The 25069-nt window shown below is 33.4% G+C and overlaps 1 protein-coding gene across 3 annotated transcripts in view; it reads left to right on the forward strand.

Moving 5' to 3' along the window:
* Nucleotides 1-25069, forward strand: part of ATAD1 (ATPase family AAA domain containing 1) — a 37747-nt gene that overhangs the window by 1473 nt on the left and 11205 nt on the right. Inside the window, exons 2-8 of one of the 3 annotated variants that reach the window (XM_033130936.1) lie at nucleotides 2588-2762; nucleotides 8477-8575; nucleotides 10455-10575; nucleotides 10987-11187; nucleotides 17185-17291; nucleotides 22066-22155; nucleotides 24779-24829. In XM_033130936.1, coding sequence (XP_032986827.1) covers nucleotides 2601-2762; nucleotides 8477-8575; nucleotides 10455-10575; nucleotides 10987-11187; nucleotides 17185-17291; nucleotides 22066-22155; nucleotides 24779-24829 — 831 coding nt within the window. In that variant the 5' untranslated portion in view covers nucleotides 2588-2600. Of the gene's footprint in view, nucleotides 1-2587; nucleotides 2763-8476; nucleotides 8576-10454; nucleotides 10576-10986; nucleotides 11188-17184; nucleotides 17292-22065; nucleotides 22156-24778; nucleotides 24830-25069 lie in introns of those variants that run through there. The other 2 variants (XM_033130935.1, XM_033130937.1) reach the window with 2 other exon arrangements.

Consider the following 25069-nt stretch of genomic DNA (forward strand, 5'->3'; position numbering starts at 1 on the left):
TTGTCTTGACTGGGATGTACTGATAACAACCCTAGTTGTTCATGTAGTTCAGTGAACATCCAGTAGGTGGCAGTTTTATCACTATTAAACTTTAAATAAATGAAAATGCTTTATTAGAATATCTCTAGTTTTCACAGATTGTTAAGTTAATAAACCCTTATTTTGCCTACTGGTTTATTTTTATCAATGAATAATACACCCACATAATACCACACATTCCAACAGCATTTTCAAATTTACTCCTGAATAAAGGCTAGAGAAGTCAATTTTTCACATGGTATAAGAAGTGGGATATTAACCCATTTTTAGGAATCCATGCTGATGGAAGAAAGAACACCTTTATTTTTTTTATATGAGAAGAGATTTTAATTCAGTGGCTTCTACCTAGTTCCATTTTTAAAAATATAATTAATAACCGGACTGTGCATTCCTTGAGTAAATTAATTGTATCTTAGCCATTATTGTATACCCAATATATAGTTAGCATTATATATACATGTTTAATAGGTGCTTTATTGTGTGAATTAAATCACTTAATGTTCCTAGGCCAGAGTTTTTTCACCCTAATGAAGGCTTTCAATCATTTAGTGAAGTTTAAATTAAATAATGTACTATTGTGTAGTGAATGGCTTCTAGTAAGGGAGAAGTAAACTCAATGGAACCCTTGACTTTTTTTGAAAATTGTTCAAAAATCTGGCAGAAATTCTGCTGGAATGATTGGGAGGGTTTTTCTGCAGTGGCAATTTATCTGTTGACCGAATAATTGATTGAATAGCTTCTCTTTTGTATGACAATTATAAAAAATGGGTAAGATATAAATCCTGTTTATAAGGATTTAAACTCTAGTTTAGTAGAATAGATATCACATAAGTTCAATAATAGGGCCAAATGAATAATAACAGCGGATTAATGTGATCTGAAAGCCTTCATGGAGCCTATGAATTTTTTTAAGTATGGATAGAATTTGACTAAATATAGATGAATGAGGAGAAATGACCCATCCAGGGTACCAGGCAAATATACTAGAGGGAAAATACATGTGACGTTTTCAGATCTTAGTGATTCCACCTATTGAAAGTTCCTACTGAGAAGTGGTGACAAGTAAAACGCTTAAAAGTTACTCTTTGGGGCTATGTTAGGATAGTCTTGAATAGTTGGGAATCCTGTAAATAAAGGGAAAGATCTAGGGTCTTTTTATTAGGGAGGAGTATATACTCTTGAATAGAGGGAAGGCATCTAAAAGGAATTTAAATGTATTGGAGCTCTTCCAAAGGGAGGGAAGTAAAGAGGATCTTTTGAGTAGTAGCAGTGAGAAGAGAAACAATTTTAGAGCTGGAACAACCACAGATATTAATCTGTGCAGTACCTAATTTTTACCTTTTGCCGAGCCATCTGTATAAATTTTGATTTATTCTTTTTCACATGAGTGCACAATATATATTCTCTCGTTTTCTTTTTCATGTCACATAGTCCTCAGCACAATCCTGTGCTATGAGAGTATAAAGCATTATTTAAACTGAGATCCTATCTCCCAGAAAGTGACAGTCACTTTATCCCAGCAAGCTTATTCGTCTGGATAGTCATTGCCTTTGACAGGGGTGTGCATGCCTTCTGTAAGCCTAGCTGTGATTGATGTAGCTGCTCAGGAATATAGCTAAAAGTAGGCACATTGCCTCCTTTTCCCTCTCCATCTTGGGTGCATGCAGCATTCTCGTGAGCGTTCAGAAATTTTTCAAGATTCTGTTGCTTCAGATTTAGCTGGGTTGTGGAAATAATAGTATGGCTCAAAATTTTTAATGTCACTTATTAAGAAAACGTCATGTTTGAATTTAAGCAGGCCTTGAAAACCTTTAAAAGTAAGTATGAGGAAAAAGTGACTCAGTTCACAGTTTAAATTTCACTCAAAATTTACCTGGTTTACACTACACTTAATAGAAGAAATTCTTATCGTTGTATTGGTAAAGTATTTCATTGTTGGGCTGCCTTTCTTCAGTTGGATTAATGATATAGTGATTTTCTAGACTCTGAAATAGTTATTTTAAAGCTGTTTCAAGGGTTAAATACCTTATGCTGTTGCAGCCCTTGCACCTTGCTGCTTTTCCAGTATCTCACCTGGGTGGCATGGGGCAGCCTTTTGCTCTCAGAAACTGCAGCACCTCCTGGATCCTTCCTCAGCTTCTCCTGTGCCAGATATGGGGTTAGCTTCGGAGTTAGCAAATTTTGGACCACCTATTCTGTAAATAAAATTTTATCATAACAACGAAAAAAGTAAATACCTTAAAATATTTATTGTATTTTTCAAATAGAATTATCTCAACTTAAAATTATATGAGCTTTGTAAAAAGTTCATTAAAACTTCTAATAAGTAAGCCTGTTTCTAATCTGTTCCTTAGTTTACAAGGGGAGCTTAAAATGTGTTTGTTTACTTAACATTTAAGAACCCATTTCTCCTTAAACGCTTTCTTAAGGTAATAATGTCAAATTTGAATAGAAGCCAGTTTTTGTTGCTTAATTTAAGGTATTTATCAGTCTCCCAACTTTAATGAATCTAGTTATTACCTAGTGACGTTTCTGTTTGTTTTTTAAGGTTAACAATCAAGATGGTACATGCTGAAGCCTTTTCTCGTCCCTTGAGTCGGAATGAGGTTGTTGGTTTGATTTTCCGTTTGACAATATTTGGTGCAGTAACATACTTTACAATCAAATGGATGGTAGATGCAATTGATCCAACCAGAAAGCAAAAAGTAGAAGCTCAGAAACAGGTACGATTAAAATGTTTGAGGATCATTTTTCTTATAGTTAGCAAATATTTTCCCATAAAACTAAGGACATAATAGAATTATAAGATAATGAGGCGTTCTGTGCACATGAAAATGTTTTTCCGTCATATTTAATTTCATGATTCCTAAAAGTATTTGTTTCTCAAATCCATTTGACTGTGTAAGCAACTTAGAAGAAAAATAGTGAAGAATAAAAATATTATAGTATTTTGTTGTGAACACCCTCATTAGACTATTTTTGTCAGCTTATAAATGAAGGACTCTAGGTAAAATTTTTCAATAGATTAAACAAAATTTATCTTCAGTAATGATACACATTTTCCTTTGTATGACATTTGAAATGTGGATAATACTGACAAGCTCTCAGTCTTAGACTTAAAAACTACACTAATTTCTAATTAAGGTATTGTTAAAAATGTTATTGTTAATATAATTCGTAGTTTTATTTTTTTAACTACTGTCTGTTGCAGTCATTTCCTTATTAGGATGATATATTTGTTTTGGTTTCTATTCTTCAAAAAACAAGCTTTCAAGGAGTCTTTCAATTTTTTCTTGCTGTTTGAGGGCAAGATGTTTATATTCATGGATTTTTAGATTTCTTCTGTGAGTTGTGATGCATTCAGTAAACATTTATTTGGCTCCTAGCAAATGCTTGGAGTCAAGGATAAAAGATGAATAAAACTTGTTTTCCAGATTCTGTAGGCTAGTGTGAGAAATTGGGATTTAAAGGACAGACTGCTTCACATTGTTCCGCATGGCTCTAAAATCAGTGAAAACCGCAGTTTCATAAATACTGTTTACTGTGTGTCTATATGTATGTGTGTGTGTGTGTGTGTGTGTGTGTGTGTGTGTGTGTGTATATATGTGAAAAGCAATTTGGACAGTTGTGAGTTTGTTCCCTGAATTTCATTATAAAATAATTCACTCAAGGTCTAGGTTATATCATCGTATCAGTCCATTCATAGCTCTCTAGGAAGTCTGACCAGTGTAGATTTATTTTTTTAAATGAATTTTAGTATACCCGCATGCAGCCTAAGTGCAGTTCCCTCCCTCCCAAGTCGTGAAAGTCAGTTTAAGTCTGAAGTCAAAATATTGATGTCATATTATTTTAAAATCTTTTAAAAGTAGAGATGTGACTTTTAAAAAGAATTTTGTCATTTGTTTTTTTAGCTTCTAAGATCCCCTGGAATACACATGTGGAAGACAGGTAGAAAGCCAAATATAGGTATTTAAGTGACACACGAGTAGATTATTACCATTAAGTCTTGAAAACTGTTTTGTTCAAAGTGTCAGGTATGTGAAGTATTAGACACCACATCTGCCCTCATAGAGCCCACGGTAGGGAGAAAAGGCTTGTCAGGGATAATATGATTATAATTGTAGGTCGATGGTCCTGATTGCCTCATGGCTAGTGCAGGCAGAAACTGTAGCATTTAGAGAAAGCATTCACTAATGATTGAGGCAGCTGAGGATGACTTCATGAAAGATCTTGGTCTCTAGAATAGGCAGGGACTGTTTTAAGTAGAAAGAAAATCATGAACAAAATCATGATGGTAGGAATAACAAGACCTGCTAAAGGAACAGTAAATAGACTAATCATGGTGGAGTAGAGGGTTTATGCAACTAACTACCATGTTTCCCCGAAAATAAGACCTAGCCGGACCATCAGCTCTAATGCGTCTTTTGGAGCAAACATTAATGTAAGACCCGGTCTTATATTACATTATCTTAGATAAGACCCGGTCTTATATTATAGTAAAATAAGACCTGGTCTTAAATTAATTTTTGCTCCGAAAGACTCATTAGAGCTGATTGTCTGGCCAAGTCTTCGGGGAAACATGGTAGTAGAAGTTGGAGGGAGAAGTAAGGGATTAAATGATAAAAGACCCTGAATTTAAAGTCAAGGAACAGAGCTCTACTTTTTCCTTACTCAGTCGTTTTATAAATGTTTTGGTGGGTGGACAGAGGCTGGTAAGTGCTACAGCATTTGAGAAGTTTGTCATCAACTAAGGAGGGATGCTTTTTGCTTGGCTTGAGCCTATAGCTTCTCTGTTACCCTTCCTGTTTTCTTGTCTTACCTCCCTGGCCAACTGTTGGAATATACTGTTGGAGCAGTTGAAATCTTCTGTATAGGCAGTGGTAAACCACTGAAGATTTTTGAGTAGATGGTTGATATGCAAAGCAATGTTTTAAGGATAATTCACCTTACAATAGTATATAGCAGGAATTAGAGTCAGGGAGACTAGAAGCAAGATCTTTTTTTTGTAGACTGCACCAGTCCTGGCAAAGACCTAGATAGAGTAAGGGGGTGATAAAAGGAATGGAATAGGTAAAGTAGAATAATAATAATGAAAGGACATCTTACAAATGAATCCAGGATATATCTGGAGTCCTCAAAAGACTCATAGTATCTTCCTGGATGTTTAGAAACTGGTACGTAGGGCAGGTGTATGGGAAGATGACATTTGACTGGGGCATCTTACCCAGTAACTTTCAGAACATAATGGTAAAATCGGAAGAAAGAGATGTAGTAAGTGCATTAACCCTAAAAGAGAAGATAACCATCTCTACATGTCTAGAAAACGGTATTTTCTAGAATTTTAATGTATATTTGTGATGAGGGCTTATACTTAATATACAAAGATGATACTTAAATTGTTTGCTATTTTCTATTTAAATGCATTTTTAAACGCTTTCCATAAATGATTTTTCTCTACTTACACTTAAATTGGAGAAGTGTAGCTGTGACCTCAGTTAAAGGTTTTTAACCTATATTTAAATAGGTCATCTCTGTTGTTTTCCTCTTGACTTGTTAATGTCATCTCCAACTTTCTAAAATTATTCTTCCAAAAGAACAATCAGTTACATAAATCTTTTAGAACCTGAATAACATTAGTCTTTTCTCCTGCCTCTTTTTCTCCATTGCCTCCTTACCCAGTCTATGCAAAAATATTAGTTTACTATTTCCTACTTCACTTCTGAATTTTTTAAATTATACTTCACATGGGGAAAAAATGAGATAGCATGAAAGGATAATAAATACTATGGAACAGTTAAAAAAATAGGTATACAGGAAAATGTAAGTTTCCCTCCTACCTCTGACTCTCCTCACTCCTCAGACCACCATTTTTCCCTCCATAGAGACAGCAGCTACTTGAAGAGACCCACTTTAATACCAAGCAAATGTTAGTGACTAGAAAATATAATTGTCATTAAGCTGTAAACCATAAACTAATACATGAATATAAGCCATCTTTAAAGCAGTCCAATCAAAATTTTGTTTTTCTAGTTAAAACGTTATAGAAATCAGGGCTCAGTTAAAGGTGTCCGAGCTAGACAGACAGATAACTTATTATATTACTAGAACACCGTTTAGTAGTAGTATAGTGTTTTGAGGTGCTTTCTTTTCATTTTATTTGTTAACCATGTTCTGCTCTCCCAAATGAGGAGTAGTAGTGTTTCAGCAGAACATGAGCTTCGAAATCAGACAGATCAGGGTTTGAGCTCTGGTAGTGCCAATTCCTAGCTGTGTAATCTTGGCAGTTCTTACTTCTTTGACCTCTGAGTTCCTCATTTGAGAAATGAGAATAATAATAGCTACTTCTCAGGATGGTTTAAAGGGTTGATTGAGAAGTACCCAGCATAGTACCAGGCATGTGGTAGATACTCAGTAAATGTTCATATCTTTTCAATGTTATTAGTACAACCTGGAGACATTGTTAAGTGGGGCTGCTGTAGTGGGGAAAAGATTCTAGGTAAACGTGACTATAACATTTTCTATCTCTGTGAAAGAAACAACAGTTGATTTTTTTTTTTTTTTTTTTTTAGGAAACCCCACATATAAAGGTTGTTATTATTTAAAGCAAGATGCAATTTTAGCCTACAGTGAAATATTAAGGGCATTTAGCTAATGAGGAAAAAGGTAGGGTTTCACAACTTGGCGCTAATGACTCTGGGGCCAGATAATTTGAGGGGAGGAGAGGACAGGCTGTCCTGTACCTTCTAGAATGTTTAGCAGCATCCCTGTCTCTGCTAACTAGATACCAGTAGCACCTTTCCAAACTCACCCAAATTGTGACAACCAAAAGTGTTTCTAGATTTTGCCAAATGTTCCCTGGGGGTCCAAATCACCCCGTTGAGAATCCCTGTCTTAGAGTAGAGCCTATAAAGAACATAGGTGGGATGGCTTCACATTTATAAAAGCCTTAGTGAAAACGAAGAATTAAATTAATGTGATGACAGATACTAAAATAGGATACCTTTCATAGCTGGCACATAAAAGATTTAAAGATATGTAGTGACAGAGAAGATATTTGCAAGAAAGATAAAGGGAACTGGGACAGGCAACTTTATCCATTGATTCAGTAATTTTACAGGGGGATGACTAAATAGGAAAAATGTTGTGGTTCATAGCACTTTTTAAAAAATGCTGTATTACTAGGATATGATCAACACACATCATCCTAATCCTTTAACCAGTCTATAACTATAATGATGAGTGATATGAATTTTCTTTTAGATCATCAATACCCTTAACAAATGGCAAGATCTTAAATAATCAAAAGTATTTTAAGAAAATATAACAATAAAAATTTAGGTATTTTTGAGCGGGGGTGATATATAATAAAACAAAACAAGTTTAGGTAAATATGATTTACCAGAGCATCTTCATTTCTAAAAATGTTCACATAATTGAAATTTGAGTATGTTATCTATAGATTTTTAAAGACTCTTTAGTGGTCACAAACTCCTATCTTATAGTTGGAGAAACCAAGGTAATGTATCTGGTGGTTAGAGTATGGGCTGTAGAGTTGAACTGCCAGGATTCGTATATTGCCTCTTCCATTTGCTAACTTTTAACCTAAGGCAAATTACTTAATCTGAGCCAAGCTTTGGTTTCTTTTTCCATGATGGGGAAAAACTGTACCTATTTCATAGGATCACTCTGAGGATTCAATGAGTTAATCCATTTACAGTATTTTGGCATAATATTTGGCACACTCAGTAAATATTTATCATCATTTTTATTTTAATTGATAGCTTTGTTGTATTGTTAAGAGCTCATAGTTTAAGGCTAGTTTTGCCCAGCTCTAAGAAATATATGCAAGTAGACTTCTAATTCGGAATTTTTTTTATTATATCTGGTTGCCTAGCCCCAGGAATTGACTTTAAGTAAAAGGGACAGCCTCAAAACAATTTGAAATGAGATAGATATGAGAACCTGTTGTGGATACCTGGGTAATTTGAAGAAAGTTAGGCACCTGTTCTCAGATACTCTGTGAATTTAAGGAAGGAAATTCCAATTGTCCATTTCTTGATATTCTTAATTCCTCAGTCTTTCATCTTGCGGTTTCACCTGCGTCTGTCATGAGCATCCTACTAGGAAAATCACATTGGACGCTAGAGTCTCACTGGAGCAATGTGAGGCCCTAGATCTTCAATCATGTAGCCTATTTTCTCATTTCCTCTCGTTTCCTGGGAGCTTGTTTAAATTGCCCTGGTTTCTGTGGAGTAGATCCTCAGATTTTTCTTTACCGAAGGGCTTAGAATGGGGAAGGATGACATCAAGGTCCTAGAATATCCCTGGAAAATTATTGTATGTGTGTTCATTGCTTTTTAGACTTCGCAGACACCTGTTTTGAAGTGCCATCATCTAAATATCAAGCTAAATGAGGTTGCTTGTTTTTTCTTTCTAGGCAGAAAAATTAATGAAGCAAATTGGTGTGAAAAATGTGAAACTTTCAGAATATGAAATGAGTATTGCTGCTCATCTCGTAGACCCTCTTAACATGCATGTATGTATCGTTAATCTTATTGAAGATTTTTTTTTCTCCTGCATTTTGTGTCAAGGGTCCCAAAGACCACAACCAGGTTTGATGATTCTAGAAGGAATCACGGGATTCAGCATAGTGATGCTCACAGATATGATTCATTACAAGAGGATAAAAGGCAATATCAATAAGGAAAGAGGGTCAGGGGATGAAGTCTGGAGGAAATCAGGCACGAGCTTTCAAGAGTCTTCTCCCAGTGAAGTCACACAGGATGCACTTGATTCCTCCAGCAACACGTTACGAGAAACATGTAAAATGCTGTCCACCAGGGAAGCTCAGTAGAGACTTCATGCCCAGGTTTTTAGTTGGTACAGGTCACGTAGACTTTGTCTTCCTAACATCTATCAAAATTCTAGACTCCCAGAAGGAACACAGGTCGCCACCATAAACCGTATTGTTTGCACCAACAGTTAAGCACAGTAAGCTGTTCTTATCAGGGAATGGTGGGAACTCTCCTGAACTTGAAGTTCCCATATTCCACCCAAGGGCCAGCCTTGCAAGCAGCCTTTCTAAGGATAATAGTCTCAGGCCTGCTACGTTAACTTATTTTTGTGCACATTTATTTAGTTAGACTTGTATTTTTATATAGTCACCTTTTGCATATAAAATGTACTGCTTTAAGTCATGTGGATATTTGAGTTGGAGTTTAAATCTAGATTTTCATAGGATGGTTTTGTAGACAGTGTAAGATTCTAAATCCCAGTTTTTCCATTCATGACCTTGGCAGATTATTTCCTCTTTGAGTCTCAGTTCCCTGATGTATAATCCAGGGACAATGTAATACCTACTCTACCTATTTAAAAAGGATTATTTTGAGGATCAGATTAAATTTAGAAACTCTAAAATCCTATGTGAATATTTTGTAACAACAGGTATAAATAAATTAATAGAATGAAATGTGTTACCGTTACCCCCAAATCTAGAAAGTAAAAATCTACAATGTCTTTTAATATCTTTGTGCACAGAGATACACATATAACCCCCCAAAATTGAATTTGGTTAATAAATTAACAGTGGTTCTTTCTTGAGACCTTACCTGTATTTGCTTCCGAGTAAAGCTGTACTGACAGACTCAGTTTTTTGTTAATAGCTACAGTGAAAGTAGGTGATGATTTTTTTTTTTTTTTTAGATTTGGCTGTGGTATTTGGTTTTTCACTTTTTTTTTTTAAGTTGTTAAGAAAGTGAATCTATTGTAAATATTGCTTCTGACTGACCCCACCTTCAGCCCCTTTACTCTGCAATATTACAGCTAGGTTGTTTGGGGTTTTTTTAAGTTTTTTTTCAGTTTATTTCATAAAAAATTTTTTTTAGGTATTTACCCCCTCTTTACTATTATATATAAAAATTTTGACGCAGTTTTACTTTTGATTAATACCATTCAGAAGTCAGTTTGGTGGGTATAGAGCTTATTTCTAAAATTTATCCCTATTATGTTTGACAGCATCATATATGAATTAGGCAACTTCTGGTGAGCTAGCTCTTCCCAGTGAGCCAGTGCTGAATTATCTGAGCTGGTTCTCAGTCTTCTTGGCAGAATATTTCCCTCTCCTAAATGAACTGAATTCAGCTCATTAGGTCACTGCAGAGTTTTGAGTTGCTAGACTATTGCTTTTTTTCTTTTAATACTAGATAGTTGACTATTAAATTTCTTTTTGCAGTTTCATAGTAGTTTAATAATTTCATTTTTTCTGTGAAAAGTCTTTACTCACATTAATATGTAATTTTCGTATTTTATTATCTATGTAATTATCAGATTAAGGTTTGCCATTTTGTGGGGATTTTTTTGTACTTCAGCAAGTATACATCAGTTGTAAAATTCATGTTGACGTTACCTTTTACCAGGTTACTTGGAGTGATATAGCAGGTTTAGATGATGTCATTACGGATCTGAAAGACACAGTCATCTTACCTATCAAAAAGAAGCATTTGTTTGAAAATTCCAGGCTTCTGCAGCCCCCAAAGGGTATGGTAAAAGTTTACATTTGCTACAGCATTAAAAATCTTGGAAACATGGAGACTTTCTGTCATTATTGAACAGGTGTTTTTGAAGTTGGATTTTCCAATAAACTGTCTTACAAATAACAGGTTGTCCTTTTGGCTAAAACTAAAGTCTCTGAGCAATAGCCAAACAGTGTTTTCTACAATCAGCTTTGAAGAAGTTTGATTTTCTCTGAGCTGCTGTCAGTGTGCTGTAGTGCTCTGAACAGACTATGGCTCCTTCCTTTTCCGCTATTAAAAAAGATTAATAAAAACAAGCGAATATTGGGAGAAATTTTAGTATAGCTAAAATAAATATTATGTTGATTATCTCATAAGCTAAAGCAAGTATCTTGTTCTCTTAAAGGAATTAATAAAATAATATGTTAATTTCCAGGTGTTCTTCTCTATGGGCCTCCAGGCTGTGGTAAAACACTGATTGCCAAGGCTACAGCCAAAGAAGCAGGTTGTCGATTTATTAACCTTCAGCCTTCAACACTGACAGATAAGTGGTATGGAGAATCTCAGAAATTAGCTGCTGCTGTTTTTTCTCTTGCCATAAAGCTACAGCCTTCCATCATCTTTATAGATGAAATAGGTATGTTATGTTTTCTATGGGAGCATTTTTAAAATGCCATTTTTAAGGGTGGTACAAGTATTTAGATGACTGGATTGAGTTCTTAACATTTTTGAGGCTAAATTAATAAGACAAGAGAGATAACCAAATACTAAAATGCTATGTAAATTTGTGTTGCAGAATGAGTTGTTCATTAGCCTACTTGACAGTTTTTTCTGTGTTTTCCCTCTTAAAACTGTATGCAGTGGACATCCATGTCCATGTTTCCTTGCGCAGACACCAAAAGTTCAGCCATTAGGTCGTGTGCTGCTTCCGTGTTTAACCTCACTGTGATTACCAGTTCTCCAAAGTGTTTATACTTGTTTTCACTCTCATCAATGTGTAGTTTGTTTCCCTATATACTCCTTAAAATTTGCCTTTTCAGACATTATTGTTAAGTTTTACCTATTTAAAAAAACAACGATGAATTATCTCATCATTGTTTTAATTTGGGTTTCTCTGGCTTACTAGTAAATTTGGGCATCTTTTAACATGTTGATTAGTCATTTGTGTCTCCTTGCTTGTAAATTGTCCATTTTTTTTTGCTGGGGGTAAGGGGGATTTCCATTTTTTTACTAATTTTTTATTGATGTTTATTATAAATGCATATATTTTCTAGACTGGCTTATCTTTTCACTGTGAAAGTTTCTTTTCACAGATTTAAATTTATATGCAGTTACATTTATCAGTCTTTTTCCTTAATGATTTATACTTTTGTGTCTGGTTTACAAATCCCTTCACTACTCCCATAAATATTCTCTTTTTTTTAATATGTAGTGTGAAGTAGGAATCTAATTTCATTCTTTTCCACATGGACAACCAACTTACAAAATAAATCATCCTATGTCATGACTGTATGTCATGACTTTTTTATTAGAGGACTTTTTCTATATTTTGTGGATCATCAATATTTTTCTGTTCCTCGTACAATAAGTTATGTATATAATAAAGCTATAGTAATTAAAAGTGTATCTTTGAATTAATTATACTGCTACAATTATATGTCATATGATAGGCTATATAGAAATACGGAGAAGCATCTAGATAATGCAGTACTTTGATTACTTGTTTGCCTTGGATATCTTTCTCATCAATTTATTCCTAACTGTTTTTGGGTTTTTGGTGTGCATTTTGCACAAAATAACATATAGCTGGATTTTTAAAATTTTAATCTAAGACTCTTTCACCGGGAAATGTGGTATTTGGCTTTCATTTTGATAGCTGATATATTTAGATTTATTTTTGCCACATAACTGAGCTTTTTATTTACCAATCTAGTGAACTGTTTTGCTTTCTTTACTCCCTTTTCCCTGCTGCAGGTTTAGAAGTTGTATATTCTTTTTCTTTTAGTGAAATATTTAGCATACCTATTTTGTCTTAGTCTAAGCTAATCATTTCTGCCTTCCTACCAAATAACACAGGGACATGAGAACTCTTGAATACTCATCATTCCCCTCATCTTTTACATGTTGTTAACTAACATTTTTCTTATTTTGTGCTCTCCATATTTGTTGTTATTTTTATACTTGCAGTGCTTGGTTAGGGGCCCATCTTTGCCAGCTTTTTTGCTCATTGTTACTTCTTGCACCTGCCTTTTCTGTGGATTTAATTTTCTTCTTACCCAAATGTGCTAAAGTTCTTTCGGCAGATAGTGAATTCCATCTTTCTGTAAAAATGTATTTCATTCTATCTGCACTCTGAAATTGTACAGAATTATTTTCCTTCAGCATTTTGAAGCTGCAAGTACATTGTCTTCCCATCTTTCTTTTTGCTTTTGAGAATTCTGCTTACAACCTAATATTTCTTTGTAAGTAATATCTTTTCTCTCTTATTGCTATTAGATTTTGATCTGCTGTTTGGTTGTTGTTTTTCTAGGTCTATATTTAGTTTTTATTTATCCTCTTAAGACTGTGGTTTTTAATTTGAGGATTTGTTAGTTCTAGAAAATTTCTCACTATATATCTTTGAATGTTATAAAACTTTCGTTTTTATGAAAAAGCTACATTCAACTTTCTACTTAATTTTGAGTCCATAGTTTTATCTGGTTCTCTACCGTATTTCATCAGTTCTAAAGTTTTTGTTTTCTTCATTTTAACCTCCCTGAAATTGGGATAGCGTGTTATAATTTAATTGGCAGAGTTTTTTCTTTTAGCATCATAATTTAATTGGCATCATTTTAAGTTTTTTTGTTGGCACATGAAATAATGGTGCAACCCAAAAATCAATCTTTGAGTGAGTTATAAAAAGCAATTTTTTGCTTGGCTGTGTTTAATCTCACAACAATTGGGGTTTGTATTCTGTTGATTATATTTGAATTTTAGAAGTTCTATTTGGTTCTTTCTCAAATTTATCTTTTTTCACTATAGTTTGCTCTTTTGTTAGAATATCAGTCCCTTTTATGTCTTCAAAATTTTAAACATACTATTTTTACATAGTTGTTTTTAAATTGTTATGTTGTCAGAAATTTTAATTCTCCTTTATACTCAACTCTTTCATAGTAATTTACTTCCTTGTGTAACTTGTAACTTTAGATGGCTTATGGCTGGTTTTTATATAAGAATCTTGTGTTGCCTAAGAAGATCCAGAGTAGTTTTTCTGTCTTCCACTTAGAGCCTCTGGGGACTAATCACTCGAGACCAATTTTTATGATAATTTCTCAACTGGGATATCCCTAGACTGAATGACACGACAAAGTTAGAGTCCAAGCCTGAGAGAGAGCCCCTGTGATCTTGGTTATTTATTTGTCAACGGTTACATATGTCCCCCCAGAGCGTAGGCCAACGCAGACAAGACAAGCTTTCTTAATTCCCTATGATGGTGAGCAGAATTGTTTTTTTCCTTGTCTGTGCTTTCTGTGACTGGATATCCTTTTGAGCATCTTGGCCTCAGCATGGATAGTAACTCCACAGCAGAATCTTCTGATGCTACACATACCTACCTGTTGTGTACACAAACACACACACACAAACAGTTGCATAATCTCGATAATCTCAGCACTCATTTTCAGTTGTTTTTTGTTTGTTTGTTTGTTTTCCTGAACTCTGGGGTTTTTCCTTCTTGTAATCTCAGATATTTATTAATCTCTTTTTATTCAATTACTAGACTTTATTCTTTAGAAAACTTTTAAGTTTACAGAAAGATTGAGCAGAAAGTTTGGAGTTCCTGTATATCCTCCCCTTCCACACACACACACAGTTTTTCCCCAATTATTAATCCTTTGCTTCAGTGTGATACATTTGTTACAGTTAATGAACCCGTGTTGACACATTATTAATAGTTAAGGTACATAGTTTACATTAAGGGTCATTCTTTGTGTCTTACAGCTTTCCGGCTTTGACAAATGCATTATATCATGTAGTATCTACCATTATAGTATCATACGGAATAGTTTTACCACCCTAAAAATCACCTGTGCTCCATCTGTTCATTCCTCCTGAGCTCCCGAACTCCCTGCAGCCACTAATCTTTTTATTGTCTCTGTAGTTTTGCCTTTTCCAGAATGTCATGTAGTTGGAATCATACAATATGTAGCCTTTTCAGACTGGCTTCTTCCACTTTGCAGTATGCATTTAAGTTTCCTCTATGTCTTGTCATGGCTTGGTGGCTCATTTCTTTTTATTGCTGAATAATATTCCATTATATGATTGTACCACAGTTTATCCATTCATCTGTTAAAGGACATCTTGGTTGCTTCCACTTTGGGGGCGATTATGAATACAGCTGCTAAAAACAGTGATATGTAGGTTTTGTGTAGGCATAAGTTTTCAACTCAATTGGGTAAATTCCTCGGAGTACAACTGCTGGATCTTACGGTTAAAACTATGTTTAGCTTTGTAACAAACTACCAAATTGTCTTTCAGAGTGGTTATACCATTTTGTAGTTTCACCAGCAAAAAAGAGGTCCAATTGCTCTGTATCCTCTTCAGTACTTGCTATTATCAGTTTTTTTGTTTGAATTTTAGCTATTCTAATAAGTTTGTTGTAGTATCTTACTGTTATGTTATTTTAATTTGCAATTCACTAATGACATATGTTGTTGAGCATCTTTTCATAAGCTCAGTTGCCATCTGTATATCTTCTATGATAACGTAAGGTGTTTGTTTGTTCAGATCTTTTGCCCATTTTTTAATTGGGTTGTTTTGTTCAATTTTAAGAGTTTCTTTGTATATTTTGGGTACAAGTCCTTTGTCAAATACGTGTTTTAAAATATTTTTCCCAATCTGTGGCTTTTTTTCTCTTAACAGTGTCTTCCATGTGGCAGAATTTTTAATTTTAATAAAGACCAACATCCGCTTTTTCTTTGACGGATTGTGCTTTTGGTGGTGTATAAAAACTCATCACAAACCCAAGTTCACCTAGATTTTCTCCTATATTGTCTTGTAGAAGTTTTATAGTTTTGTGTTTTACATTTAGATCTGTGATCCACTTTGAGTTAAATTTTGTGAAAGGTATAAGGTCTGTGTCTAGATCATTTTTTTTTTCATATGGATGGGATATCCAGTTGTTCCAGCACCATTTATCAGATGTACATTAAGTTTTTACAAAAATATTTGGACTTTTTGGTTAGTATTTACATGTCTTTTTCCATCCTCTTCAACATTCTGAGCCCTTATATTTAATCATGTTTCTTGTAAGCAGCACACAATGGTGTGTTATTTTTTTAATCCAGTCTCATATCTTAATCATGTACTTGGTTACTCTAGACCATTTACATTTAATGTAATTACTAATGTAGTTAGGTTATTTATACTTATCCAGTTTGTTAAGTTTTTCCTATTATTTGAAACAACCATCTTAAGCAGAACCACTTCTAAGTACTGAAGATAATTTAGGAATAATTAGTATAAAATTATGGTGGTTGTGTAAGCAGCTGAACTTAAACAATTTATTTTTAAAAATATAAGCAATTTTAAAATGACCAGATTTTCTACATGTAAAATAGATGGGTTAGTTTGATATACTGTCCAACAATGGGACAGATGGTACAAAATTGAAACTAGAAGAAAATCCAGGATACGTGTTTGCCATTACAAGACTATCATGTCATGGTAATGTGTTTTGCTGTAATTACTTTTTTTAAAATGTTTTTTTTAAAAGACCCAGCACATTACAAAGCGTTTTGTGCCACTTGCGTCTATAATTGACAGACTTCAAGTTCTAGTTGCAATGCTGAAATGTGAAATTTACTCAGAAATGTCAGTAATTTGAAGGATATAAGACAGAACATTTGAAACAGGGATTGCATTAGAAAATCCAGGATTTGTTTTTACTCTTTTTTTTTTCATCTTTAGAATGTGCTACCGTTCAGTCTTTCATCCTAATAGGAAAATGTTTCCCCCTTATTAAAGCATTTTATGTTCATTGTAGTTAATTTTGAAGACAAAAAATAATTCAAAACACAAAATTAAAGTTGTCCTTAAGTCTATCACTGAGAAATAACCAAAGTTATTAGCATTTTGGTTTTTTACCATGTTTAACATACATGTACATACATGCTAGTGTGTGTGTTTTAAACCACTTGCTATCCTACATTTTCCCACTTAATAATATTTTGACATTTTCCAGTGTCAGTTTTATTTATTACCAGGAAAAGTGTGTGAGGAAAAGGCTGTGACCCCACAATTAAGAACACAAAGGATGCAGATAATCTGGAAAGTTAAGGCCAAAGCACATAAATTTTCCTCCAAGACACTACTTGATCCTTTTCTAGCTTCTCAGTACCAGATCCTTTACTTCTTTTATATATGTTGGCATAAATGTATTTTTAGGAAAAAGATGAAGGTTGTGAATTGATTGTTTTTTAATTTGCCCAATAATTTGTTAACATTATTATATCAGAATAATGTGTGAAAAGGCATAGTTGAACCCTTTTCCTCGTAATCATTCATAAAGTTGTCAGCTTCTCGTTAAATGATTTGAAATTGTATAGAGTAAATAATTTGTTATTAATTTCTAAAGTTAAGGACTTTTTCCTTCTAGATTCCTTTCTACGAAACCGTTCAAGTTCTGACCATGAAGCTACAGCCATGATGAAAGCTCAGTTTATGAGTCTCTGGGATGGATTGGATACTGACCACAGCTGCCAGGTATTTGAAACAAATTTGCCTTAAACTTGGAGGGTTGTGATGGTGGTGTTAATAGAAATTTTTTGGCTTTTTTACAAAAGTCTTTGTCATAATTATAGTTAACTTTAAATGACGGAGATCTGAAAGAATATGGTTTGTATACATTTTCATTCATTTTGAGGTGGTCATGTTTAACAAAATGTTTGTGGATTGCCTTAGTGCCTGAAACAAATATAACAGAAGAGAAAAAACCAGGTGAAGTCTCTCCTTGGAATTTTAGAACAATTATGCCAAAGACGAGGAAATGACTGGTGGCTATGGGTACATGTTTCTCTTGACTCTTACCATAACCTTGTAGTCTTTACTCTCAGTTCTTATGTCACTTATTTCCACTAGTTGCCAAAACTTCCACACTTTCCCACTTCCTGTCACATGCACCTTCCTTTAGGATCCCAATTTTATATAGGACAGTCATTTGTCCTAGGCTTTATCTCTACTCCCTGTAAGGCTGTTGAAAACTAAGGTCCCTTGGTATGACCCCAAAGAGAAAGCCATCTATTATTTTTCAGTTTTCTTCTTTGGGTTCCCATTTTCACTTAATTCTTCGCCTCTGAGTATTCTGTACTTTCTTGCCAGACCAATGATGTATTTTAAAAGCAGATTTTTAAAAAAATTATCTGGCATGTTTGTTCTTCTGCCATATTACTGGAAATGGAAGTTCTAGAAACATTTTTCTTTTTTTTTTCCCCCATGCATCACCTATTTGTAGCTCTTGGAAAAGTTTTGAAAAAGTTAATGCTATTCTTTTGTTGTTTTAACTTTATTAGGTATTTTCTATTTTGTAATCTCTTTTTGCCCTTTTAAAAAAACATAATATATAGAATCATCTTCCATCACTTCTAAAAATTTATTTCTTCAAAATGCCCACTGGATATCTTATTTATATTTCATGTGTTTTAACTTTTTCATATTTTTCTCTCTTTTTTTGCTATATTCTGGGTAATTTCTTTACCTCGGTTTTCTATTTTGATAATTCTAGGTTCAGTTGACTCTCTTTTGCTCTTTAACTCTTTCATTGAGTTTATTATTTCAGTTATTAAATTTTTCAGTTCTAAAAATTCTTTTAGATTCTTTTTCAAGTTTGTTATGTTTGTTTTCATGGGCTCTTGCCCATCAACGCATGTTTTCAATTGGATTAGAAAACCCAGAGCCTTGGCATCAACTTGACTGTTGTCGCCTTGGCCAAAGTATATAACTACTCTATCTGAATAGAGGGAGTAATATGTATAAAAAGGGAAAGAGAGTATCCACCCCAGAATTATTGTAGGAGTTAAGGAATTCATTGGAGTAAAGTACTTTTAACAGTGCCTCATATATGTTTACTACATAAATATTTGCTATGTGATTTTTTTGATTCCTCCTTTATTCCTTTAAATATGTTAACATACTTATAATCTATAGTCAGTAATTCTAACATGACTCTTTGTGCATCTGGTTCTGTCATTTGTTTTCAGTTTATAGTGGCTATTTCCTTGTGTGATTTTGTGGGGGAAAAACATATTTGGTAGAACTTTGTGTGTGAATTTGTAGAACCTATGTTGAAAGTTTATTGATTTAAGTGGATTTTTTATTTGTCTTTTGCCAGATTTTTTTTCCCCCAACACAGATAAGTAAATTCAGGTCCAAGATCCATGTTAGCTGACCTTGAACCATGAAATCTCAGAGATTTCATGTGGGTGTTGATCTGTTTATATGTCTTTCCAAGAACCAAGACTTGACTCTGCTGAATGGGTTTTCTAATATTTCACCAGTTTTCTCAGGCTGTAGTACTTGATAAGTCTCAGCTTTATATAAGGTGGTCTGTCATCGGGCTCTCTGGCCTGTAGGGTATCCAGCACATACCCCACTCTGTGTCCACATGGCATGTGGTCAGCCTCTACCCTTGCTTACCTCCCTTATGCATAGGCTTCACTACTGTCCTCAGCTTAATTCCTTTATTTTTCTTTGCAGATTTGTTGATTAATTTATGAGTTTTTTAATACTTTATTGTTTTTATATGTTTCAATGAGCAGAGGGATAAATGATCTCCTATATCCACCACATTCCCATAAATCAACAGTAGGAAACATATCATTCTGAAGAAAATTAAGCCACATGCCCTACTTCTACATCACCTTTATGAAAATATAATTTCATTATGAGGGGAAGTTGCTTTAAGTGTTTGTTGGATGTTTAGCGGAGAAAGCACAACTTAGATAAATTTAGGTGACAACAATAGTTGGTTCTGATACATCTGTGCAATTCAGGTTTCCCAAAACTAATGTCCTCTTAAGCAACAGTCTTTAAATCACTTTATACAGTTGGGCCATGTGAGAGAAAATAGCTTAATATTATATTATATCCTCTCAGGTTATAGTTTTAAAAAACCAAGGAAATAGTGACAATTGGATGAAGTATATACTTGAGCCACTTCGTCCAGAGTCCCACATCATTGCTCTGATACAGCACAACTTAAAGCAGAGTTTTCAGAACCATAATTTCTTATCATGCTAATAGTACTTACTGTTTATTTTAGATTTTTATTTGAAGGAGCAAATAACAATGTTACTTTTTTATGAAACTTGGGCAACAACATTTTTTCCTTTTTTTGTGTTGAGGGGGTTATAATTGATACTATTTATTTGAATAATAATTTTAGACATATTCTTCTTTCATATGAACCAGTTAGCTTTTCTCTAAAATTATCTATTACATATCTATGGATGGAGCCCAATATTCCAACTAGCTTTCTTGTATGTCTGATATGGCCACAAAGGAAACAAAAATAGTTGAATGGCCCAACCTATCATCTATCACCATTAATGGAAATCCAAGTTAACTGGTGATATATTCTTCGTCTTGAGAGAAATAAGGCAAAAGATAACAGTATTTTTAGGATATTCATTGACAGAGCTTTGAGGCATAAATTTAGATCTGATTATTTTAAATATGAAATGATAAAAAATTTATCTTCATATTTTATCTTAAAAATTTTGTAAAGTCTTAACTAATACCTAAAAGTTACATTAATTTTGTTGCTTAAATACTAAACAATTACTGTTGCTTCCCATTTTGAATTTTAGCTCATTTACAGTAAATAAAGTTAATATATGAGTAAAGTTTATGTTTTGCCCCTTAAATGTTGCTTCTTTAAGTGAAACTACAAGTGGTTGCATTCATTCTTGCTTTTTTATCATAAATATCTATAACTATCCTATGTGTATTCATTAGACCATGTGCTAGATTTATTTGGATTTCTTCATCCTAATTTTTAGCATTCCATCTTCCATTCTGGGTTTTTTTGTTTTGTTTTAGGCTGTTTGTTTTCCTAGACTGTTTCTCAAAATATAGCCATTTTTCAGTTTTTTCAGGTACTGCCTCGACCACAATGCTTTTTGTGATTCTCTGCCACCTAATATGGTCAGTCTTCAACACGCTTCCATAACACTTTTGAATCTCTCTTTTAACACTTTAAATATATTCTATCTCAAAATGTACTTACTTATATTTATCCTTTATCTTATACAGTTAGTTTATTTGATCACTTTAATACTTTTTTTTTTGTTTTATATTTGGTAGAAATGTTCCTTTCTTACTAATTTTTTAGAGTTGTAGAAAATAAATAAAATTGGTAAGAGCATTAATATTTTGATTTTTTTTTTTTTTTGGACCATTTAACCCGAACACAAAATTGCATTATATTGTGGAGCTAACATTTCTCAAATTTGTATTTGTACTTATATTATTTCCCTCTAGGTGGCAGCCTCTCACAGTTAATTGAAAAGTTATTTGGATCTTGAATATCATTAAATGTAAAGAGTAGATGTAGAATGTAAGATTTAATGGGTCTTTTAATATGTTCTGGAGGTAGATTTTAGATTATTTCAGAAATCTAAGACCCCTTAATCTGAAATAAAATAATATTCAATAAATGAAAATCTCCATTAAAATACCAATAAATTTCATTTTGGAGAGGAAATGTATGCTGTTATTGCGGTATACAGAAATATCAGCAGTAATGGTAATATTAAAGTCCTTCAGAAATTAACTTGTATATCTTTATTTGTGTTGATTTTTCATCTCTATATCTTTTATAAATAAATGACATTGATGCAGAAGTTGTCACCAGCAATTTTTAAAAAATTCTGTCCAGCATTTTGATGTTTACTTTTACTCTGTTGCTCTTAGTTAAAGTTGGATTGCTTGAGGTTTTATTAGCATTGAGAAGATGTCACCTACAGTACTGATACATGCTGATATAATGATGTATGAAATTTAGAGGAAAAGTACGGATCTGTTACTATTACCAGCATACTCCAACTTAGAGGAAACAATTCTGTCCTTAATATTTTTATTAAGGCATTTGAAGTATCCCCCTGTGTATACTTCCAAGTTATAACATAAATGGCTTTTAGTTATTCAATGTGTAGCTATTAAGCAACCATATTTTGCAAAACACAATCGTTTTTAATCTTTGTAATTTTTCAGTAACTGAACCATACATTATTTTCGTTACTAGAAGTCCAGTAAAGTGCATCAGTCTTACCAGGTTTGTATCATCTGATTTATTTAGAAGTAAATTTTATTTATATCTATAAATATTTGAGTAATACATACTAGATTAATATCAGATTTCTTATAGAAGATTTAGTTCAAATACCATTTAATTTTCTGTATTTTCTAAGCCCTTGTAATAACAACCTAAAAAGAATATTATTGATGGATTTAACACCTTTGTTTTTTTTAATATATTTAGGTCATAGTGATGGGAGCTACTAATCGTCCTCAGGATCTTGACTCGGCTATAATGAGAAGAATGCCTACCAGATTTCATATCAACCAGCCTGTAGGTGGTTTTGATTAATATTGTGAACAGTTATATACTTTTTTTAGGCCTTTACCTGTGATTTCAAGAAGGGAATGATTTCTTTTTAAATAGGCCTCATCATTTATGATAGACAGGGAAGGAATAGGGCAAGAAACCCTGTGATTGCTTCTTTGTTCTTTCTACTCTTTTCTTTTTTCTTTCTTTCCTAAGATCAATATTATTTGCTTCTCTTCAAAGTATATAATTACCTCAAGTTTGCCTAGACACTTCAGTGATTTTCTTTAGAATGTAGCAAGTTATCTATGGAAGATACATAAAATCTAAATTATAATTTTGGTTTAGCATAGAATGAAATTAGGGGGATTGGGTTAAAGAATTGTTCTGTTCAGAAGGCCTGACAGGAAAAACAACTGGGATTTGATTAATTGTTGGCAGTTGTAATCAGTGCTTTCTCTGACAGGATTAATGATTAACCAGTAGCTAAGATACTACACTTCAACTTACTGTGAGGGTGGTGTTGAACCAGTATTGTTTTCTCTCTAGCATTCTTTTTTGTTAGTTAAGACATATCCTCAAGTAGATGATTATAATTTATTGCTACTCTATAATTTTTGCACAAAATACCCAGAACTTGAATTCTGTTTGCCTTTAGATTGAAGAAGAAAGAAAAGAAACAGGGTTAGTAATAGAAGATAGATATGTGTTATACAATCAGCACGTTACATGTTTGGCTGTGTAGAGGAACTTTCAGGGTCGTTCTTTCAAATTTTGAAGTGAATATATCATAATTCATTTATAATCTGGCTAAAAATGATCTCATTTTATATTCTGCATCTTATCAGATCAGTTTGTGGCAATAAATATGGTTCCCTAAAGATCGATGGTTGTAGCCTCTATAAAATTGCCCTGATCAACTATTTGCTATAGCTAAAACCTCTGGTTCCTCTACGAGTATGCATATACTTAACTGTCCCATGAGAAAATTTACCTGCTAAAGCAATGAAGAGATTTTTTTTTTAATTTGATGTAGGAGACTATATAAAATATTTAGCATGACTAATGTATTTATTGAGCATTAATATGTGTCAGATACCCGCTAGGCTCTGGTGAATGGAATTTGGCCCCCGTCCTCAACTCTGTGTTGCAGAGTCGTCAGACATGCAAATAAATAATGTAAAATGTACTTTACAAAAGTATGTTTAAAGAACTGTGAGAGCCTGAGATGACGAAAACTAATAATTCTGTCTGAGAAGTCGGTGAAATTTAAAGAATCCAGCTGGGCTGTGGAGGATGGTAGGAATTTGATAGGCAAGTGAGGCAAGGAAAGGCTTTGCTGCCAGAATGAACAAAGGCAAGAAGACGTGGAAGCTCATGTTTAATGGTGACTTCTGAGGAAGCTCAGTCAGGGTACCAGGGGAAAAAGATGGAGATGAGACTGGGAAGGAAGATTCTTGCCAGGTTTAGATGAACTTTGTAGGCTTCGCACAAGAACTTCGACTTTCTTTCGTTAGCAAGACATCAGACATTTTTAAAGAAAATTAGTTTACCTCAGTGGTTCTGAAGATGAAGATTACATTGATAGAATATCTGCTTGTAGTCTAATAGAAAACAAAGAATATAGTACAGTAGAACATAGGATACACAACATGGAAAATAGTCCTTACTAAAGTTGTAAGTTTAATATATTTTTGTGAGTTATCAAAATGAGTTGTAACAGAATAAACAAATTTATTACAAATTTGTATACTGTTTATGTAGAAACTGATTTTGTAATCCTCTTTTCATTCTATTTTTAGCAAATGTACACATACTTCATAGGGTAACTTTTTGTTGTTTTTATGTGACTATATGATGTCAAAGTGTATGATTAACCCTTACTTTAAAATTCCTCTCCACCTTATACTTAACACACTTGAGTTATAGAAACAGCAGGGTTTGGTGTTTTTTTTTAGGCCATTTGATACTCGTTTTAACTACCTCTGTTTTTTCAAGGGTTTTGGAAATAGGGATGAGTTCAGCCTTAATAATTCTTAAAAGCATTTATACTTACTATATGTAAGTATTTTATAAATGCTTCGATTCTCTGGTATAATAATATGAATCGTCACTGGGTGGGGGAGAAGCATAGAATCCTATGAACAAATATAGTATCAACACTAAAAATTTACTAATATAAATTAGTGAACGTGGAAGTTGTATGTTGAAATGAAGGAACTAAAGGAATAATGGTGCCATCTCTTCAATTACTGGTAAAAATTTTATGACAGTGATGTTTTCAGAAGTTTCCTACCTAAATGAAGGAAAGGAGATGTGCAGAGCTGTAAAGGAAAGACATTGGTAGTCATAGGTATTCATCTACTCACTCAAAAAAGATTTAAGGGCATGTCTCCTTCCGGACATTGTGCTGGCACTGGGGATTCAGAATAAGATGATATAGTTCAGTAGGACAACCAGGGATGATTACTCTAGAGGCTAGAATCGACCTTGCTTTAGCCAGTAGTCTCCATGACCTCTGTCAGAGTTTCTGTCATTCCCTATAGGTTTTGTCAGCTAAGTTTACAAGGGAAGGAAGAAATAGTAGGAAAACTAGTTGATCCTAATTTTTTTAAAAAATGGTAACTGGAAATTATCCTGTTTTTAGGCTCTAAAACAAAGAGAAGCAATCCTGAAACTCATCTTGAAAAATGAAAATGTAAGTAGAAAATTACAATTTTCCCTATCCTACTTATGTTCATTAAATTATTTCAGAAATAAATAAAATGGAACTTGAGAATAATGAACTTCATGTAAATTACTGTAAAACTCTTGCCTGCTCATGTAACTCAACAACTGTGGTATACTTGAACTAATGAAAGATAATCTGCTTTTTAAAAAGCCATGTGTTTTCCTATCTTCAGATTAAAATCCTCTGATATTTTTCAGATTGTTTTCC

The sequence above is a fragment of the Rhinolophus ferrumequinum genome, chromosome 16 (genome assembly GCF_004115265.2).
Source record: "Rhinolophus ferrumequinum isolate MPI-CBG mRhiFer1 chromosome 16, mRhiFer1_v1.p, whole genome shotgun sequence".
Classification (NCBI taxonomy): Eukaryota; Metazoa; Chordata; class Mammalia; order Chiroptera; family Rhinolophidae; genus Rhinolophus; species Rhinolophus ferrumequinum.